At 43.5% G+C, this 20,796-nt stretch overlaps 1 protein-coding gene across 2 annotated transcripts in view; it reads right to left on the reverse strand.

Moving 5' to 3' along the window:
- HYDIN (HYDIN, axonemal central pair apparatus protein) overlaps positions 1 to 20,796 on the reverse strand; it is a 304,707-nt gene that overhangs the window by 14,262 nt on the left and 269,649 nt on the right. For both annotated transcript variants that reach the window (XM_012806119.1, XM_003791377.2), the window contains 10 exons: positions 20,366 to 20,513; positions 19,732 to 19,939; positions 19,033 to 19,254; positions 13,552 to 13,721; positions 11,564 to 11,762; positions 9,281 to 9,439; positions 7,116 to 7,393; positions 5,696 to 5,915; positions 1,472 to 1,684; positions 510 to 673 (listed from right to left, as the gene is read on the reverse strand). In XM_012806119.1, coding sequence (XP_012661573.1) covers positions 510 to 673; positions 1,472 to 1,684; positions 5,696 to 5,915; positions 7,116 to 7,393; positions 9,281 to 9,439; positions 11,564 to 11,762; positions 13,552 to 13,721; positions 19,033 to 19,254; positions 19,732 to 19,939; positions 20,366 to 20,513 — 1,981 coding nt within the window. The remainder of the gene's footprint in view (positions 1 to 509; positions 674 to 1,471; positions 1,685 to 5,695; positions 5,916 to 7,115; positions 7,394 to 9,280; positions 9,440 to 11,563; positions 11,763 to 13,551; positions 13,722 to 19,032; positions 19,255 to 19,731; positions 19,940 to 20,365; positions 20,514 to 20,796) is intronic.

The following is a 20,796-nucleotide window of genomic DNA, read 5'->3' on the forward strand; positions in this document are numbered from 1 at the left end:
GTAAAACAGTGGTTCTCAACCTTCCTAATGTGGCAGCCCTTTAATACAGTTCCTGTGGGTCGCGACCCCCATAGGTTGAGAACCGCTGCTGTAAAAGAAGGGGACCCGGCTGGTTGGCCTGGAGCTCTTCGATGCTTGAATTCCTCTCTACTCCTACTGTGGTACAAGGTCCAGGGCTTCCTTCTCTGGCCAGTGGCTTAGGTGAAAAGACATATACTCAATAATAACCATGATGACTACCATTCTGATAATAATAACAGCTAACACTTATTGAACACTTGTGATGTGTCAGGTAGCATTCTAGGAGATTTACAAGTAATAGCACCAAACAGAGGAATCTCTCCAGAGGTTTAGAGTTTAGGAAATGCCTGGCCACATCAGGGAATTTTGTCTCTGGCTCTCTGAGCCTCTCAACAGCCTCCAGAAGCCCTGAGCAGAGGAAGTCCAGGCCAGCTCATGAAAGTCCTCCGTCCATCTCCCAACCTTGACCCCTTATTACACTCCCTCACCTCTGGGGCTTGTTCAGCCAGTTGGTGATGGGCAGGAGCTCGGTGTAGGGTGTTTTACATGGCACTTCACGGTAGATATTGCTTACAGCTTTGGGGAGCTCTGCAGTCCCATGCAGAGCATACAGCCAGCCAGTCCCATCCGGAAGGGGGAAGAAGAGGGTCCCCTAAGGGAAGAATTATGATTGGAATGACACAGAGGGTCCTTTGTTAGGTACTTACCAGGCATGGTGAGGACACAGGATTGATGAAGGCTCTGTGAATGAATACAACGTTTAGGGAAAGCAGCTTTGTAATATGTTTTAAGAGTTCTAAAAACGTTCAGATCTATTGGAACCAGGAATACCACTGCAGGGGACTTACTGAAGAAAAATCCCTCCAAAGGAAAAAGTTAGAACCACTTATAATATTGATAAAAATCTGAAGATAAACATTCAAGAACAAGGGAATGTTAAACAAATTTTGGGACTCTCATCCAATGAAACATTAGGCAGCCATTCAAAAAGTTATCATAAATAGCAAATGATGCTAATGATATAATATAAAGTGAAAACAGTGCCAACTGGGTAGGCTATGATGACCATCAAAGCTTTATCTTAATAAGAATTGGTAGTGAAGATAGAAGAAAAGAGTTTGTTCTTTTATAGGGTGGAAGGTCATGGCCACTTTGATTTTTTGGTTTTCATTATTATAGCCGCCATCATGTTATTTATGTAGTTAAGCCAAATTTTGATTGATTGATGCTTGGTTTAGTACTATATTTCAGAACTGAACCCCTGGCTCTAAGAGAATCTCCTGAACATGTGGACAGAAACAGAAGCCAGAACTTGGTGATCTGCATAAGTCCCTGTTGTGCCAACATGATCAGGTGTCTCCCTCCTTGTTCTGACATTCTCTGAGCTCTGACCTTGTCATATGGCTCCTCCCTGAGAAACCAATGGGAAGGCCTTCTGGTGCCTGCCTACCTGGTGCTTGCGGTTCTCCACGTTCATGGTGCGAGGCCTGTAGGTGATCTCGTAGGGCTTGTTTTGCTGATGGGCCTCCAGGGTGATGAACTCGGCCCCCTCCCAGTGCTCACCCTCAATGATGGGGTGCAGGTTCCAAGTCTGGTTGGTGCGGTTTGACAGCAGGATGATCTGTGTGTGTTTGGAGCGCACCTGGCAGGTGAAATTCACCACCTGAAAGAAAGCAGGCACCTGGTCTGTCTCCAAGGGCTGGAAGTGTAGAACATGCCAGGTGAGACTGACTTTAATGGTGTTTCCCATTGGGAGTTTCAACGGATCATTTTCTTTTTCTTTCATTCATTCCCCATATATTTATTGGGTACCTTCCATGTGCCAGGCAATGCTCTTGGTAATGGAGATACAGTAATGACCAAAATAACAAAAATCCCTGCTCTCAAAGAACTTATGTTCCACTGGGGAGAGACAGACAAGTAGGACACAGGTATGTGCTAAGGGGAGCCACAAAGCAGAGCAAGGGGACAGGAATGACAGACTGGGGAGGGGTTTTGCAATTTTAAATAAGGTGATCAAAAAGGCCTCACTGGCATGTGTGGTTGATTAGAGACCAAGAAGGATGAAGTCAAGAAAGACCTGGGGAAGAGGCTCCCAGCAGAGGAAACATCGATTGCAAAGGTCTCGGATTTTGACAAATGGCAGAGAGGCCAGTGTGGCAAACATGAAGGGATTGATACAGGTGAAAAGCCTATATACTTGCGCCTTTTTGCCTCTGAGAGAGAGCAAGAATAAAAGTCATGTTTTTCTACAATCAAGGAGACTCTAGGCAGAACCCCACTGTGGCCTTTGCCCTAGCAGGTGGGGTGTGACATTCCACTGCTTTAAGCTGGCCAGGGGACTAAGGCGCGTAGGCACCTTCTTGGCATGTCATTAGAAGCCTCCGGATTGTGGATTAACAAGATTAAGTTACTGCCTCCAGATGGCTTCGGGCTTCTAAGAGTAGACAATCAGTTCTGTCCCCCTATGGCCGTTTCCATATCTATCAAGAATCAGGCCAGAGAGCTGATAGTGTGTATTTCCTTGATTACTATTTTGAGCATAATGAATAACTTAGGAGAATGTGTATTACCTGTCTAGCAGGCATGTGTATTACTTAATCAGTAGTCTAGCCGGAACCTAGTAAAAGTTAATTTGTTTTTTTATAATATGTCACTGAAGTAATGGAATGATTACTGATTAACAGTGTGCACGTGCAAAACTGACTATTTAAACTAGTAAGAAATAAAGAAGTTTGCTACTTGCCATCTTAAGGTGGTAGCCGTCTTTGTCCTATACTATTCCAATAGCAAACCTATACCCTGCGTCACTGATCATTTGCGACACCTGACACCAACAGAGTGAGGGGAGAGAGAATGACAGGAACAGGGAAGGGCATGGAGGGCCTTGGAGTCATGATAGAGATTTTTCTTTTCCTTCTATTGAAACAGGAAGACTTAGAAGATTTCTGAGTAGAGGAGGGACATGATCTGATCTATGTTCATGCAGAACTGCTCCAGATGCTTAGAGGTGACCGAGGAAGAGAGATCAGTTAGAGGACACTTGTATTGTCCAGGTGAGAGGCGACAGGGGCTTGGCTGGTGCTGGAGCACTGGGGATGGTGGGAAGTGGGAGTGTCCCAGAAGCATTTTGAAGAACCAATGGGATTTACTGTTGTAAGGAATCTTGGGTATAAGCAGAAGAATATTCGAGACTGACACCCATGTTTTTAACCCGGACAACTAGGAAGGAGATACTACTTTCTGATGTTGGGCTAACTCTGGGAGGAGCAGGTTTGGGGAGAGACCAGGGACTCAGTTTTGCACTTATTAAGTCTGAGATGCTTATTAGCAGGTAGTGGAATTTACAAACCTGGTGTTCATGGGATAAGTCCAAGCTGGAGATAGGGAGCTGGGGGTTGTCACTATAGCTGTGTTTTTTAAGGTTAAGAAAACTGGATGAGATCAATAAGAAGTGAGCATATTTATAAAAAGGAAGGAATCTAAGGAGTGATTTCTGACTGGCACACTTCAGTGTTAAGAAGACTCAGAAGAGAAGATGAGAAGGAACAACCAGTGAGACAGGAGGGAACCGGAAGAAGGAGGTGTCCCAGAACCAGGTGAAGGGAGTATCTGAAGGAGAACAGCTGGTCCATGGTGTCAAAAGCTCTCTTCAGGTCAAGTAAGATGAAGGCTGAGAACTGGCCATCAGTCTTAAGAACGTGGAAGAATAGAGTTCAGCAACAGACCTACATATAGGTGATCAATCGTTTTTTGAAAAAGATGCGTACCCCAGAAGTGCATTAATGTACACAGTTACCATTCAATAATAAAAAAAAAAAGGACAAAAAAAATAAAAAAACAAAGTCAATGCTTAGGAAGACTTCTCTGCTCAAAAAAAAAAAAAAGAAAAAAATGCAATGGCAGTCTTTTCAACAAATGGTGCTGAACAATTGGATATCTGTATACAGAAAAATGAATTTTGATCCAAATCTTGTACTATATATAAAAATTAACTCCAAATAGAGTGGCAACATAAATGTAAAACTTGTGTCCAGCATACATAAAGAGCTCTCAAAACTTTAATAAGAGAACAAAATACCCAATTAAAAATAGAAGATTTAAAAATATTTACTATTATTATTTTTGAGACAGAGTCTCACTCTGTCACTCTGGGCAGAGTGTTGTGGTGTCGTAGCTCACAGCAACCTCAAACTCTTGGGCTCAAGTGATCATGTTGTCTTAGTCTCCTGAGTAGCTGGGAATACAGGTGCCTGCCAGAGTGCCTGGCTAATTTTTTTTTTTTTTCTGTTTTTAGTAAAGACAGGGTCTTGCTTTTGCTCAGGCTGTTCTTCAACTCCTGATCCCAAGCAATCCACCTGCCTTGGCTTCCCCAGAGTGCTGGAATTACAGGTGTGAGCCATAGCGCCCGGCCATAGTTAGAACATTTGAATAAACATTTCAACCAAGAAGCTATATAGCTGGCTGGGAATAGTACCTAAAAGATGCTCAATGTCATTAGTCATTAGGGAAATACAAGTTAAAAACCTTAGTGAGATGCCTCTACATACCTAATAGAATGGCTCAAATTTAAAAAACTGAGCATATCAAGAATTGACAAGGAGGTGGAGCCTGTGAAGATGTCAGACATTGCTAGTAGGAATGTAAAAGGACACAATTATTTTGGAAAATAGTTTGACAGTTTCTTAAAAGGGCAGACGTATACCCATCACATGATCCAGCCATTCTACAACTAGGTATTGACCCAAGAGAAAGGAAAGCATGTATTCTTGCTGAGACTTGTACCTCAAAGTTCACAGTGTGGTGTGTGACTCCATTCACATAACATTCTTGAAATAACATCATATTATACAAGGTGTCCATAAAGTCTGTGTGCAATTTAAACCATTAAACTATTTAAACTACACACGACCTTTATGGACCCCTTTTATATGCATTTATGGTAGACACTGGGTACCAATTCTACCATAAGCAACGTTGTCAGTTAACACAACTGACAGTAGTTAGGGGTCTAGTAACAGGGCTAGCACATGGTTAACACGTGGCCATTTTAATGTATTTTATTTACTTATTTTATCTTTTTGAGACAGAGTCTCACTATGTTGCCCTTGGTAGAGTGCCATAGCGTCATAGCTCACGGCAACCTCAAACTCTTGGGCTTAAGCTTGCCTCAGCCTCCCAAGTACCTGGGACTATAGGTACCTGCCACAACGCCTGGCTATTTTTGTTGTTGTTGTTTTTGTTATAGTCGTCATTGTTTGGCAGGCCTGGGTTGGATTCAAAGCCATCAGCTCTGGTGTATGTGGCCGGTGCCCTAGCTGCTGAGCTACAGGCTCCAGCTCCATTTGTTTTATAAGCCATAGAGATGGAGAACGGTGTTAATTCTTTACTCCTACCAATCTCAGAATTTGATCTAGCCAAGGATAATAACGCAGGCTTCCTTGAGAATGCGTAATGCTTGAGTTGAGAGCTAACAAGTGAAAGGAATTAACTAAATGAAAAATATTCTAGCCATGGGAAAAGCATATTCACAGGCCTTGCGGAGGGAGGAGGGAGCAGGTCTGAGTGTTTGATTTGGGTGCTGAGGACCTTTTGAACAGGGCTGCTTGTTTGGAGGAGGCTCAGCTGAGTTTACCTGCTGGACTCAGTCCTGCGGCTCGGCCAGCCCACTAACCTCTTTTACTACAGGGGGTCCCACGCAGACTCCAGACAGGGTCAGACTCAGGGGATTGCCTCCCTGGATGAAACAGAGCAAGTTTTTGTAGAGACTCTCCTTCCCCACCTCGGTGGGATGATAAGTCACTTCGAAAGAAACCTCCATGCCTGGGGTGATATAGCCTTCTTCTGGGCTGATGGAGAAATGAGGCTCAAACTTTTTGACATCCCATTTAAACCTTTTCCAAGACAAAAGAAGAAAAGAAACTCTAATTTACTAATGTCCTGAGAGTATCTTCAGCGCTACTGAGAACAAGAGACTTTAGGCTTTTTGCTGTGCGGTTCAGCTCCCTTGCTACTCCCTGGAACCTGGAGAAGAAAGATCTGCCAGACAGCAGAAGCACTGGTGGGTGTGGGTGTGTGCTCACTGGGGAAGGTGGCTCAGTTCTGTTTCAGAGCTGAGCCAGGGTGGGAAGTGGCTGCATCTGATTACCCAAGGGTAATTCCCCACGGCATAAGGGACAGAAGCATGAATATGCACATACGCATGTACACAAGGTGGCGTGGCGAGGATGGGAACCTTCTGAAACCTTGCTTTAACTGTGATCCATACTGCCTCTTAGTTCAGATCCAGGAGGGTAGCAACAATCCCTTCATGTGAGAGTTGTGCCTGTTCTTGGTGGCACTGGGATGTGATAGCCCTGTGTGGTCAACCCCCTGTGGTTGGTTGCTTGGTCTGGGCAGGAGACAGAGGCTGGATGGTGTAGATCAGTGCCTCTAGCACCACAGATGCCACATCACCCCCAGGGTGCCATTCGCATGAGGTCTACCTGAAGGTGCCCCTGGGGGGTGTACAGTATGCAGCCTGGACTGCTATGTCAGCATGCCCAAATGGGAGGAGCCTGGAAAGAACAGATATACCTGGTTCCAGTCCCATCTTTGTTACTTCCTGACTATGTGACCTTGGACAAGTCACCTAACCTCTCTGAGCCTCAGTTCCACCTGAGTAATGGGTATGATATAGGACCTACCTTACAGCATCCTGGGAAAAATAAGTGTGATATTACATGTAAGAATGCTCAGCACTGCCCTGCACATAGAAAGTTCTTTCTACATTCATGAATTCAGAAAAGTTACTTAATCTCTCTGTACCTTCATTAACCTGTCTGTAAAATACATTGGTAATAGCATCAGCTGCACAGAGTTGTTGCTGGGATTGAATGAGGTGAGCTATATAATAAGCATTGAGCAAATGTTCTCCATCATATTAATTTTAGAAATCATGGCAGTAGTGATCACCCTGCTGAGGCCACCGTGATCACACCTTGAGGGAAGCAGTGGGGATACAGAAGGGAGAGGACAGAAATAAGAAGTGGCTACACCAGAGAAACAGGTGTCTGTCCAGGGCAGGTCCCGGGAGGGAGGCAGCATTCCTCTACCTTGCACCCATGTCGCCTGTGTTCAACATGAGGATGCGACGCGAGGCTTGTGTCTGATGCACGACTGGTCCAAAGGGCAGATGGTCCTGGTCCAGCGAGATCTCCAGGGCCTGGCAGCAGCCGCTGAGAAGAAAGAGGGGGCGCAGGAGCCCCAGGCACTCCATGAACACTTCCTCAGAGAATGCGGGCACGCGCTTCTTTGGGGCGAAAGTGACTTCCAGTTTGCAGACTTCTTTGGGTTTCAGTGTGATGTTCTGGAAGGGCACCACGGTGATGACCTGGATGAAATGACACCCAGACTCAGCTGCTGAGGGTGGAGGTGGGGCTGGGGGTAAGGCCTGAGATTCCTAAGGTCTTGCTGCTGGGGCTGGAAGAGGGGCCAGATGTCACTTCTGCTATTGGGCCAGCCGAGTGAGCTTTGGTAAGTTACTCAAACTTTCTGACTTACTCCACAGTAAAGACAAAGGTCATCTATGTAAAATACATGGCACACGACAGGCATTCAGCAAGTGTCAACTCCCTCTCCTGCCCCGTTCCTACTTCATTTTGGGCAATTCATTCTTCCTTCCTCTTCTCTGGCAGAGGAAATGGTGACAGGAAATAGGAAATGCTCAAGAGCTCCAGCATTTCCCCTGCATCATATTTCCCTGTGTGACTGTTAAAATGCAGATTCCTGGGCCCTGCCTTAGGCCGGCTGAATCACAGCCTCCTGGAGAGAGCCTGGAACCTGTATTTCCAAAAGTTCCCTGGCTGACTCATGCATTCTAAAGTTTGTATAAATTTGTATGGCTTTTTCTTTCCCCTTAGTCCTGAGAGACATCACTCTTGAACACTGAACAGTCACTGCAGCAGCAGGGAGTGAGATAACCGGCTGGGCAGCGGCAACAGGAAAGTAATCTCAGGGATTTCACAAAACACGATGACACTGGAGACTAGCCTCAAGGTGCTGGCGGCAGCACGTGTCTGACCAAGCCTGCCTCTTACTCTTAGGGGACCTGGCACACTGGAACTGAGGACTTTAATTTGGATTAATGAGGGAAGGAAGAAAAAGGTCTCCCTTCCTTGTCTGGATGGTGAAGTAGGCAACACGGGGTCCTGAGATGAGATGCCCGCTGGGTGTCTTGCCTTGGCTGACCTCTCACAGCCTATTTCTCTCTATCTTGCAATCTCCAGATGGTCCCCACTGCTCCTGCCACACTGAATCCTATCCAGTTTTCCAAAAGCATTGACCCTTTTGAACATATATTCCTTTATCCACCAGGAACTTCCCTTTTCAACCTGTCTGCCTGGGAGATACATCTTCACCTTGTAAAATTCAGCACAGGCCTCTCTACTCTGAGGTCCCTAGCCCTGCCCCCCATCATCCCTCTTCTGAGCAGACCTGCTCCCAGTTCACACCCTGCCTCTGCAGTTTCTATGCTGTCCTGGGACTGTTCGCGTGCCTGTAAGCCCCAAAGCTTGAGAATTCCATCAAACCAAGGTCTATGTCATGTTCACGTTCAAATTCCCAGCATCTAGCACATATTTACTGAGTAACGTAAGAATGAACTACATGAAGGAATGGATGTGGTCTACTCTTGGAGTGGAACATAGTTGGTCTATTTCCAAGGGCCACAAAAAAATACCAATGGTGGGCAGCCAGGACTGTGTGCCCGAAACTTGTGGACGACGACTTAGCAATGAGCAGCCTTTTCTCCCACTGCTGATGGGAGCACAAAGTGGGAAAACCTTTTGGGACAGACTGGCAATGCATGCTGAAACACACTTTCCCTTTTGCCCACTTCTAACTAGGGGTGTTGCTCATGCAGAGGGTCATGGATGCTCACAAAGGTTTAGGGAATAGTCCGATCTCCTTCATAACAGAAAAATTAGAAGGACCCCAAATTAGCAGAAATAGAGAACTGGTCCATGTACATAATGGATGTATAAAATGGAGAAATGATACTGAATGACCTGGAAAATGAAGTGAGAAGATAAAATAAAAATAATGAAGCACCAGCCCCATGCTGTTTTTGCAAAAATAGAAAGAGAGCACACATAGAAACTCATGGAATAGCCTGGCACATTGTGTGTGTAGGAAGTGGGAGCTGTTTGTGTTGGTAGCATGGCCACCCTCGGCACGAGGAGGCATGAAGAGGCCACCAGGAGTCCCACTGGGCACCAACCTTGGGTTCCTGGAGCTCTGGAACTGAGAACAAAATCGACTGGTTGAATGTGATGTGGGCGAGGCTGTTGTTCATGATGGAAACCGTTTTTTTCACAACCTGTCCTGGCAGGAGGGCTCCCAACTTCACTATCCTGTTGGCTGGATCTAGGACTGAAATCTGTGGGATGAGGAAGGGTTCATGGTCAATGAGAAAAATAAACATTGTGCAACATCTTTCCTGGTGAGGCGGGGCTGTTCCCTTTCCTTCGGTGGCCTAAATTCTGCTAGTAGAAGGGCATTCACCTACTCAATGAACAGTAACATGCATCACACACCCACTCAGCTACCCATTCCACAATTACTTAATTACAACCGCATTAAAGGATATGAAGGATGAGCACGGGCCACCCTGAGAGCGTAGTACAGGGGCTGAAGCTATATGGGGGCTCAGGGAGGCCTTTCTGAGTGTGGCGTGTTCACACTAAGTGCTCATGAGAGGAGGATCCACTCAGCTAGAGTCAGGGTGGGTGTGGGGTTGGGGACACCCTAAGGTGAGGGGATAGCCTAAGGAAAGGCCTGTGGCTGGAAGCTGGGACTGAGAAGATGAGTTTAGAGGTGGTCAGGTCTTGTAAGGCCTTGTGGGATATTGTTGGGTGGGAAGGAAGAGTTTATTTTGGGAGAAAAGGGAAGTCAGTGAAGCAGGGGGCGCTCGTCACGCCTGTGCTGTGAGAGTGGGTGGGCTTTCTCCTCCATGGAGAATGGACAGAAGAGGGTGAGAGAGAAAGTGTGAGGAGTGAGAGGCCATGGTGGTCTGGACCAGAATAGTGGTGCAGAGAAGTAGATATACTTCAAAGGCCTCAGCTAAAGTGATGGTCAAAACGGGGCCTGTATCAGTCCACCACCAGGCGGAGCCTTGTCCTTCAGTGTGGCTTTGACCCACAATGACAGTGACCAGCAGCACCCTCTGGTCACTGTCATTTGACTGGTCACTAAACTGCCCTCCTTTCAACTATTTTATCTCTTTTTTTTTTTTTTTGAGACAGAACCTCAAGCTATCACCCTGGGTAGAGTGCCATGGCTTCACTGCTCACAGCAACCTCCAACTCCTGGGCTCAAGCAAATCTCCTGCCTCAGCCTCCCAAGTAGCTGGGACCACAGGCGCCCGCCACAACGCCCAGCTATTTTTTTTTGGTTGCAGCCATTATTGTTGTTTGGCGGGTCCGGGATGGATTCGAACTTGCCACCTTAGGTGTATGTGGCTGGCGTCTTAGCCGCTTGAGCCACAGGCGCTGAGCCCTTTCAACTATTTTAAAACCCAGCCTGCATTTCTATTTTGCCTAAAAAGGCAAGAAAGCATCTCCCTTACCAACCATGAGCTCCTGGGGGTCGGAGCACATGTTTACATCACCTCTGGATCTACCCAAAGTACCCGGCACACAATGGTGCTGAATGAACAAATGAAAGAACAAGCAAATGAGTGAAGATGCAGGACTGGAAGAGACCCCATCTCCCCTCGGGTCCAGACACAGCAGCTGGCAATGTCCTGTTGCCCCTGTGGCTTGATGAGAAGGCTGCCAGGAATAAGCCACTTCATTTTCCCTTGGTTCCTGAAACACCCCATGTATTCTTGAGAATCTCCTTTTATTAAAGTAGAAACTCCTCCAATAGACAAACATCTTAAATGTTTGCCAGATACCGAGAAGGAGCAGGTTGGGACTGTTCCTTCCTACCCAGAGTACCTGGGTAGGAGGAATCCCCTTAACCAAGTATAATCCCTGGATCTGTGGCTGGTTGGAGAATGTTCGTCAGTCAGGGTGTCAAGAGTGGACTCTTGACACCCAGTGTCAAGAGTACCTGGGTAGGAGGAATCCCCTTAACCAAGTATAATCCCTGGATCTGCGGCTGGTTGGAGAATGTTCGTCAGTCAGGGTGTCCATAACTGAAATGCATGCTGTGCACACTGCTTGAAAATATTCTCTATTAAATCTAAAAACAAACACTAATAGAAAGAACATTCTTGGGGAGCTGAGTCTGATAGTCTCAAAATTGTCCAAGGAAAAGAATTGGTATGGTAAATTTGAGATGGTAAAGTTCGGTATTGGATAGGACCTGTATCATTCAATGAGTCTGATTGGACAAGCCACCCTTTTGTGTTATTAGGTGCATCATCTGACCCTGACAGAGTAGCTCAGGGCCAGAGACGTAGAGGGGGAGGAAGGGTGAGCAGCCCAGGTGGGCAAAGGAGGCTGAAGAGGGTGGGAAGGAGGGTGCCAAGCCCAAGGGCCTCCCTGTATCGTCTTACCTTCATTTCGGTGCCCCTCCCTTTGATTTCGACTATTTGTTGTGACAGTCCATTGATTTCAAAGGGGACGAGTTCATGATAGCTGATACTTTCTCGAGGATAAAAGATGATTGGAATCTCCAGTGTCATTCCTGGCTTTATCACTTCAACACGGAAGTTAACCTCAAGGTACTTGGTGTTGGTATACAGACAATCTATGCTGGAGAAATCCAAGAGGAGGGTGTGTAAACCCTGAGAAGACTGACCCAGACAGCCAGGCTATCTGTTCTTGCAATTCTCTGGTCTGGGAACGGATGGATTTCCCATCCTGTTGTCCAGAGTTAGTTAAGAGCCAGAAAGGACCTCAGCAGTGACCCAGATTATACTCTCCTAGGCATAGCCAAGTTATTTAACATATCCCAGATCCCATCCTGAGATGCTGGCAGAACTGAGCCTCAAATTTAAAGGCTCATGACAATTTGCGCAACGGTCTCCATGCTCTTGTCCTCTGTTTCCTGATAATGCATCTTGTGGTTTTATACCATGAGGCTTTTGTACCCTCTCATAAGAAGGAAGGGCTTCTAGAAGTAATTGGGTGGTAAAGTATAGTGGGGAGGAGTGTGTGCTCTGGAGTCAGATAGACAGGAGGAGTTGGATCTGGGTCTATCACCAACTAGCCATGTGACCTTGGAAAAATTACTTGGCCCATGTAGGTCTCTGTTTCCTTATCTGTAAAATGGGGGTAATAGTAACTATTTCAAAGGGTTGTGAGAATTAAATGAGAAAGTGACTTAAACAGTCACTAAACAGGGCAGAGAGAGGAAATATTCTACATAGATGAACTTTTATTATTATGATATTACTAATTGCTCAGCCAGAAGGGATCTTAAATGATCATGTCCATCCACCCTATTCCATCTGGGGGCAAGAAGGCACCTACCTCTCCATTACACCTTCTCTTCATCTGTCTTAGAGGTATAGAGAGAAGGAGTCTAGCTAGGCCAACTTAAAAAGTAAAGTAAGACTGAGATTACATTGAATCATGTAAGAAAGACTATATAGTAGATAAGCTTTTTAATTAGCATATATAACACTCTTATAATTTAACATTTAGGATAATAATAATCGATAACAACAACAAAGCAGCAGCTAACAATAATTGAACATTTCCTATTTCCAGGAAGTGCTACAAGTGTTGTTTCTAGATGAACTAATTTAACCTTCCCAATAGTTCTAATTTTAGAAGGCATGAGTATGATTTCTCCTTTGGGGCAAAGGGACAGAGACATAGAGAATTTAAAAAGTATGCCAAGGTCACACTGCTAGGGAAGAGTTGAAATTAGAATGTAAATCTGTGCTATCCAATATGGTAGCCACAAGATACATGTGGCTATTTAAATTAAAATTACATAAAAGAGTCAGTTCCTTAGTTGCACTAGCCACATGTCAAGTGCTCCATAGCTGTATCCAGCTGTTGGGGACCACATTGGACAGTGCAGATAAACATCTTCATCACTGTAGAAAGTTCTCCATAGTACTGACACAGAGCTTTGAGTGAACATAGGTTTTTGGCCAATCCTTGGAGATTCTGTCTCATTAGGTAGACAATGCACTGTAACATATCACACAGGAGAGGTGTAGAGAAGGTGGATTTGAATCAGAAGACTTAGGCTCAGTTCAGATCTATTTTTTGAGAAGTCACAGGCCTGAGAAATTCACTTAACTCCCCAAACCTCAGTTTCTACATATATTTACATGAAGAAAATAAATGGAAGCCATAGCACCTCTCATCACGCCATTTGGCATTGCCCTCTGCACTCTAAGAAGTGGGTGTGTTGCAGATAGTCTATGGCTATTCAAGCATCATATTAGTGGTGAGGACGGGACCCAGGATTCATGCCTACTGTGTTTTGTGCTTGACTCTTTCCAATGATTCATTTTTTTTTTTTTTTTTTTGTCTTGGCAGGACTTCACCTGTGGAAGCTCCAGAGGATTCTGAGCCAGCTTACCTCATGGACGTTTCTTCCTTGTTGGTGATGACCAGGATTTGTTTGTATGGTGGCATCCCAGCTTGGAAGATGAAGCAGGTCCCAAAGTTGTAGCTGGTGAAGGAGAAATGGACAGCTGGGCTCACGGCACAACCTAAGATGCTGCATATGTATGTTGGGCCATGGGTGATCTGTGGGGAGGGAATGGCAGGGGCTCGGTGAGTAGAAGTGGGAGGAGGGGCACTTAAGTCCTCAGGTGAAAGAGAAAAGCAATTGGCATTTTAACAAATACAAGTCTCAGGGTTATACCTCCAGAGATTCTGATGTAGCAGGTTAGAAGTTTGTTTACTGAAGAAAAGCTGCTCTGTAATCAGACCCTACATGGGCTCTTGCTTTGTTCATGCATCAGTGATTCAGCTTGAAGGTCCTCACTAGTAAAACTCTGGTTGCCAGTGTGCTTAGGCACACATTTCCCACTGTGCCTTGCAGCTCAGGGCGGCCAACAGGCATAGTACTGATTATTGGATGTAAACAGAAGAGAATAAGAGTGTGTTCAATCTTGAATAAACAGGCAAAGCCTTGCTAGGGAAAAGTTTTTTGCCTTTAGGATCTTCCTCTTTCTTTTCACCCTGGAGTGTAGACTTTGAACTTCAGGTAGGACAGTTACCTTATGACCAGGAGATGACAAGGATGAGGGCAAAGGCACTATGCCAAGGACGAAGAGTGGAAAGATAGTAAGATCACAGTCACCATCTGGACTTTCAACCACAAGGTAACACTTGATCCATTGGTATGTGGACATAATTTGTTCCTTACAAACTTTATAATATGAAGTTTCACAAACTGATAACTAATTTAAAAGAAAGTATCTAATATTTATTCTAAACATCATTAGAATAAACATTATTAGAATAAACATTAGAATAAGCATTCATTTTTAAGCATTAGAATATATCGACAATCATTAGTACAAGTTTTCATAAACAACTTTGTAAATTTAAAGCCATTTTCTTATTTAAGGATTTTACATAATTTTTATGGCTGATTCTCTGAAAAAGATTTAAATTCATCACTATTAACTTTTGCTAGTCAGAGTGGGAATATCTTATCCCACAGCGGTTCTCAGCCTGTGGGTCGTGCGACTCACAGGAACTGTATTAAAGGGCTGCGGCATTAGGAAGGTTGAGAACCGCTGTTACAGCATGTTGTATTTCTTTTTGCTATAAGAAATGAAGGTTCTGAAAAAGACCGTTCTCAAAAGGGATGAGACCTTTATATTTCTCAGGGAGCATGGCTGCCAACTTTGCTCTGAATTCCAGGCCAGGGAAACAGAGATTCCTGAACTCCCAATGGCCAGTGACTCATCTGCTATCACTCAAATGTTTGTCCCCTCTAGAACTCAAGTTGAAATTTAATTGCCACTGTGATGGGACCTTTAACAGGTGTTTAGGTCATGAGGGTTAGCCACCACGAATGGGCTAATGCCATTACTGTGAAAGTGAGTTCGTTATTGTTACCATTATGTTCACCCCCTTTTGTGTGTTCTTTCTCTCTCTCTCTCTTTCTCCCCTTCCACTCCTTCCTCCTTCCCTCTTTTCCCTTTCACCATGTAATGCCATCTGCCATGTTGTGATGCAGCAGGAAGGTCTGTTTCCTTGACATTGGACTTCACAGCTTCTAGAACTGTGAACCAATAAATTTCTTTTCATTATAAATTGCTGAGACTCAGGTATTCTGTTATAACTGAAGACAGGACTAAGATAGGTTCCAGTTGTTTTACTCCCATCTAACTGAAGGCACTTTCTTGAGGATTTGATAAAGATAATATCTTAGGCAAGGCATCCCAAATTTCTTTTTGTCACTGACTTCCAATTTTACTTCATTGTGGCTGATGAATGCACTCTGTACCATTTCAATCCTTTTACGTTTGTTGAGGTTTGTTTCATAGCTTAATCTATTAACTATCTTGGATAATGTTCCACGTGCATCTGAGGAGTATGTGTATCCTGGTGCTACTGGATGAAATATTCTATTTATGTGTGTCAGATGCAGATGTAATTATAAATTTATAATTATAAATCTGTACTGATGGGCACCTATAATGGGTGGCTGGTTCATATTCAGCCCTGGCCAAACTGCAACAGAAAAATAGCCAGGCTGTATAATTACTGCTTTATATAGTTGTTTTTAAAATTAGGCAGAAAAAGTTATGAATAAAAATACATTAATACTAATTTTATATAACCTGTAGTTACTTTTTTGGTGCTCTTTATTTATGTGGATTTGAGTTACTTTCTAGTGTCCTTTCATTTCAGCCTGGAGGATTCTCTTTATTATTTCTTATAATAGGCTAGTCTGCTAGTAATAAATTCTTTCAGTTTTGGTTTATCTGAGAATCTTCGGATTTTACTTCATTTTTAAAAGATACTTTTGCTATATATAAAAAATTATTTGCTCATAGTTGTTTTTCCAGCACTTTGAATATGTTGTTCCACTGTCTTTGGGCCTCTAGGTTTCTTTCTTTCTTTCTTTTTGTCTTTTTTTTTGGTGACAGTCTCACTTTGCCACTCTTGGTAGAGTGCTTTGGTATCATAGCTCACAAAAACTTCAAACTCTTTGACTTAAGCAATTCTCTTGCCTCAGTCTCCTAAGTAGCTGGGACTATAGGCACCTGCCACAACTCTTGGCTATTTTTAGAGATGAGGGGGCGCTCTGGCTCAGGCTGGTCTTGAACCTGTGAGCTTAGGCAATCCACCCACCTTAGCCAAGAGCTGTGATTACAGGCATTAGCCATTGTGCCTGGCCTGGACCTCTAGGTTTCTAATGAGAAACTGTGGTTAATCCTGCTGCTGTCTAGGTTATTTTTAACAGTTTGATTATGATATGTCTACTAGTAGGTGTAGATTTCCTTCAGTTTATCCTATTTGAAATTCATTACAATTTCTGCATATTTAAGTATTTTCTGTCCAATTTAGGGACATGGGGGGTTATTATTTCTTAGAATATTCTTTTTATCATTTTCTTTTCTCTTTCCTTCTGGGATTGCCATTATGTTTGTATACTTGATTGTGTCCTATGGGTTTCAGAGGCTCTGTTTGTTTTTTATTTAATTTTTTATTTGTTTTTCAGACTGAATAATTTCAACTGCCCCATCTTCAAGTTTGCTGATTCTTTTTTCTTTTGTCACATCAAATCTTCTCTTGAGCCTGTTGTGAATTTTTCATTTCAGCTGTTGCACTTTTTAACTCCAGAATTCATATTTTAGAATTTCTATCCCCTTATTAATATTCTCTATTTGGTGAGACTTTTTTTCACATATTTTAGTTATTTAGATATGGTTTCTTATAGTTCTATGAATATATTTTATTTTATTTTTATTTATTTATTTGAGACAGAGCCTCAAGCTATCCCCCTGGGTAGAGTGCTGTGGCATCACAGCTCACAACAACCTCCAACTCGTGGGCTCAAGTGAGTCTCCTGCCTCAGCCTCCCAAGTAACTGGCACCACAGGTGCCCACCACAGCATCTGGCTATTTTTTGGTTGCAGCCGTCATTGTTGTTTTTGGTAGGCCTGGGCTGGATTCAAACCCGGCACCTTAGGTATATGTGGTTGGCACCTTAGCCACTTGAACCACAGGCACTGAGCCTATGAATATATTTTAAATAGCTGATTTAAGTATTTGTCCAGTAAGTCCAGTATCTGGGCTTTCCTGGTGACAGTTTCTATTGGTTGCTTCTTTTCCCTGTATATAAATCATACTTTCTTGATTCTTTTCATGTCTCATAATTTTTCTTTGTTGGAAACCAGAGATTTAAAATAATATAATGTGGCAAGTATGAAAACTAGATCCATCCACACTGGGTTTGTTCCTGTTGTTACTCCTTTTTTTGTGGGGGGTGGTTAGAGTGCACTGGCATCATCATAGCTCACTGCAACCTCAAACTCCTGGGCTCAGGAAATTCTCCTGCCTCAGCCTGAGTACTTGCTTTATGCATAATGCACTTTATGTTTTTAAAATCAGATAGAAAAAAGGCATGGGCTGCCATGCTCAGCTAAGTTTTTCTTTTTTGGCTGGGGCTGGGTTTGAACCCGCCACCTCCAGCAAGTTTTTATATTTTTTATAGAGACAGGGTCTTGTACTTGCTCAACCTGGTCTCAAAATCCTCCCACCTCAGCCTATCAGAGTGTGAGGATTATAGGCATGATCCATCAAGCCCAGCCTGCTGTTGTTACTCTTTCTTTGTTTAGTAACTTTTCCAATAAAGTGTAGATTCTTATTTATGCATGGCTAATGAAGTATCTGCTTAGTTAGTTTTGTGGTCAGTTAATGTTTGGAGAGAGATTTCTTTAAATGCCTAGCATCAGTTAGTCGTCCAGCTTTTGCTAAGGGGCTCTGTATGTATGGTGGGGTATATCTTTGATACTTGGGCAGGTTGTTGCTGATTGTTTTTTCATTTTTTGCTTTCACAAAAGGTAGCCAGAGGTGAGAGCTTAGGGCTTTCTCCTAAGCAGTCTTTATTAAGCAGTAGCACAGCCCTGAGAAAGACACAACCTACACACACATCTGTCTAGATTCCAGGGAATGTGTTGGAGCTTTTCAAAGCCCCCTGTGAACATTTCCTTCCCTAGCTTTTCATTTTAAGTTTTGGGTCAGCTTCTGGTTTGCCTCAAGGGTCATTGCTGCCTCAGGCTGCTATAGTGTTAAACAATTGCCATTGACTGGTCTTTGACAAATGCCCTATGGGAAAAGGCTATTTATATCATGTAAACTCTGAGTTAGGTCAAATAACACCAAACCTTGTGTGTAGGGGTTTCCACTGAAATTTTAGACAGTACAAATAATGACTATTATCTTAACTGGGCTTTTGGGGTGTTCCAAACCCTTCCCTTCCAGTTGCTGATCACTTGCTTATTTTCACTTTAATTACAGATTTGTTAGTTTTCAAGGCTACTGCAGAGGTGGAGGGAGGTGGGTGGAAACAAGGCTAGTTAAAACACCACAGAGGTCCTTGTCCTTATGCATGTCCAGACATTTTTCTCAAATAAATACTCCTTGGATTGTGGCAAGCCTGTGGTTAATTTTCAGAGTTCTGAGAAAGTTGGTTTTGACAATTTTTGCCAATGCCAACCATTGCTATTGAAGGGAATATTTTTGGATGTCCTTCGTCATTCTTGATGACAACACCATTCCTTGGTTTTTCATTCAATAACTTCTCTTGGAAAATGTACATTTCCAACATGCCCATCTGTCTTCCTATTTGTTGTAATGGCTGATGGTATTCCAACACATGGATGGGTAACTGCTTTGCAATCAACACTTACTCATCAGGCACCCCAATCATGGATGAGGCCTTTGTCCTTGAGATTGTGGGACTGTTTCAAGGACAGCTTTCAGGAGCTTCTGGAGATGTGCAGAAGACAAGGAATATACAGGAGGACTCACCTGTCAAGGCAGCATGTGTGAATACTTTCAGTGTTTGGACAATGTTAAATGGTCTTACCTTGATTCTAAGTTCTAGGCCCTTTAAGACACACTTCTTAAGTGGTTGAAAAGATAGAATAGCTTGTAAACTCTGCCCCACATCCACGATGCTGTCCATAGGTGAAAATTCCAAATACTGAAGCAGGGATTTGCAGCCAGATAGCTCTGCCTGGAAGCAGAAGTTGAACTTTCCAGTGTTAATGAAGGTAAATTCATATTGGACACACTCATTTAATTCCACCTGGGGGACAAAGAACAGAGCAGTTAATGTAAATCATAGTTCACTTCTCTGGGGTCAGAAAACATCCTTTGGGAAATAAAGATGGCAGCTGATGTTGGTGAGTTAAGTATTATTAACTCAAGGTAGTCAGACGTTCCAGCAAGAGCTACCAAGTATTGGGGTTCCCTCCTATCTCCAGAGCAAGATGGCAATTTATTATAATTCTTAGACTTCTACTGGTAGTCAAACATCCTTCCTATATGTTTAATACAGGCATCCTTGCCCCTCCCCACCATCTTTCCACCCCCCTGAAAAATAAAATAAGAAAAGCATTCACATTATAACTAGGTATAGAGGATGGAGCTGCTCCTGACATGTTTCTGTTCTCCTGGTCTCTGTGGCATTTGAAACAGACTCAGATCATTCTCACTTGTACCACTCCCCCCTCTCGTCAGTGTGAAAACCGAGAGGGAGCGCAAAGCCCTTTCACATCTTCACCTCATAGAAGTTGATGGTGTTGATCTGGTTGGGAGTCAAGAGAATGGAAGCGCCAGTCTTGTCCTTACACTTGACCTCTGCGTTCATACTGTAGCCCTCAGCCTTGACATTCAATGTCAGAGGTTGGGCTTTCTTTTTCACATTGCAGATCAAATTAAAATTCACATCTCCTTCCTGCTTTGGCGTGAAGAAAATACCAATTGGAAGCCTGGTTAGGGAACAAGACAACAGGATCAGCTGACTAGGTTTTATTAAAACCTGTTAGAAATAGAAACATGAGCTTATTAGAGTAGTAGATTCACTATGAGGAAAGGGAACCATAACTCCAAATTATGATGAGCTTTTAAGACTTGGCAGGCAAGGCTGAACATTGCTCTGTGGATTTACACATAAAGCAGATAGCAAGGAAAAAATACAAATAAAAGAGAAAATATTGAGTACATGGGTATAGAATTCTCAATGCTCCATAATTTGTCAGGAAAATAAACACCAGATAGTAAACAGGACAGAGGTGGAATTGTTAATATCCAAATCTTAGAGTTGAAAGAGATTTTGGAAATGGGGCACTCTAGGGGACACGGATGGGGACCCTGCCATATTGGGAGGGTGCCCCCGAGGCTTCATTTATCTTTACCTGGACAGTGGTGGGATCCAGCCTTCCATAGGACATACAGTCAGGCTGTTGCTGAAACCTTCAGAGAATCTGGAGTTGTCCTGGAAGGCAAAGTTGAAGCCCTGCTCCTCCTTGTTGATGATGTGCACAGTCTCCCTGGCTTCTCTGCCTGAGGAGGGAACAGCAGCCTCAGTGAGGCCTCCTGCTTGCTTGCTGAAGTGTCTCAGCAGGTAATGATGGTGACAGTGAACATCCGTATCTCATTCCTCATTTTAATTGAAGTAGTTTTAGTGGTTTATCACAGGATAATATCTGCCTTTTGATTTTGGTTAATCTTCTTTAAGTTCTTCCATTTTTATTGGAAATGCTTGCTAAGTTTTAGCAATGCCTTTTCAGTGTATGGTAATATGATTACATGGTTTTTCTTAATCTATTGATACAGTGATTGAAAT

The sequence above is a fragment of the Otolemur garnettii genome, unplaced genomic scaffold (genome assembly GCF_000181295.1).
Source record: "Otolemur garnettii isolate 467f Iridium unplaced genomic scaffold, OtoGar3 scaffold00047, whole genome shotgun sequence".
Classification (NCBI taxonomy): domain Eukaryota; kingdom Metazoa; phylum Chordata; class Mammalia; order Primates; family Galagidae; genus Otolemur; species Otolemur garnettii.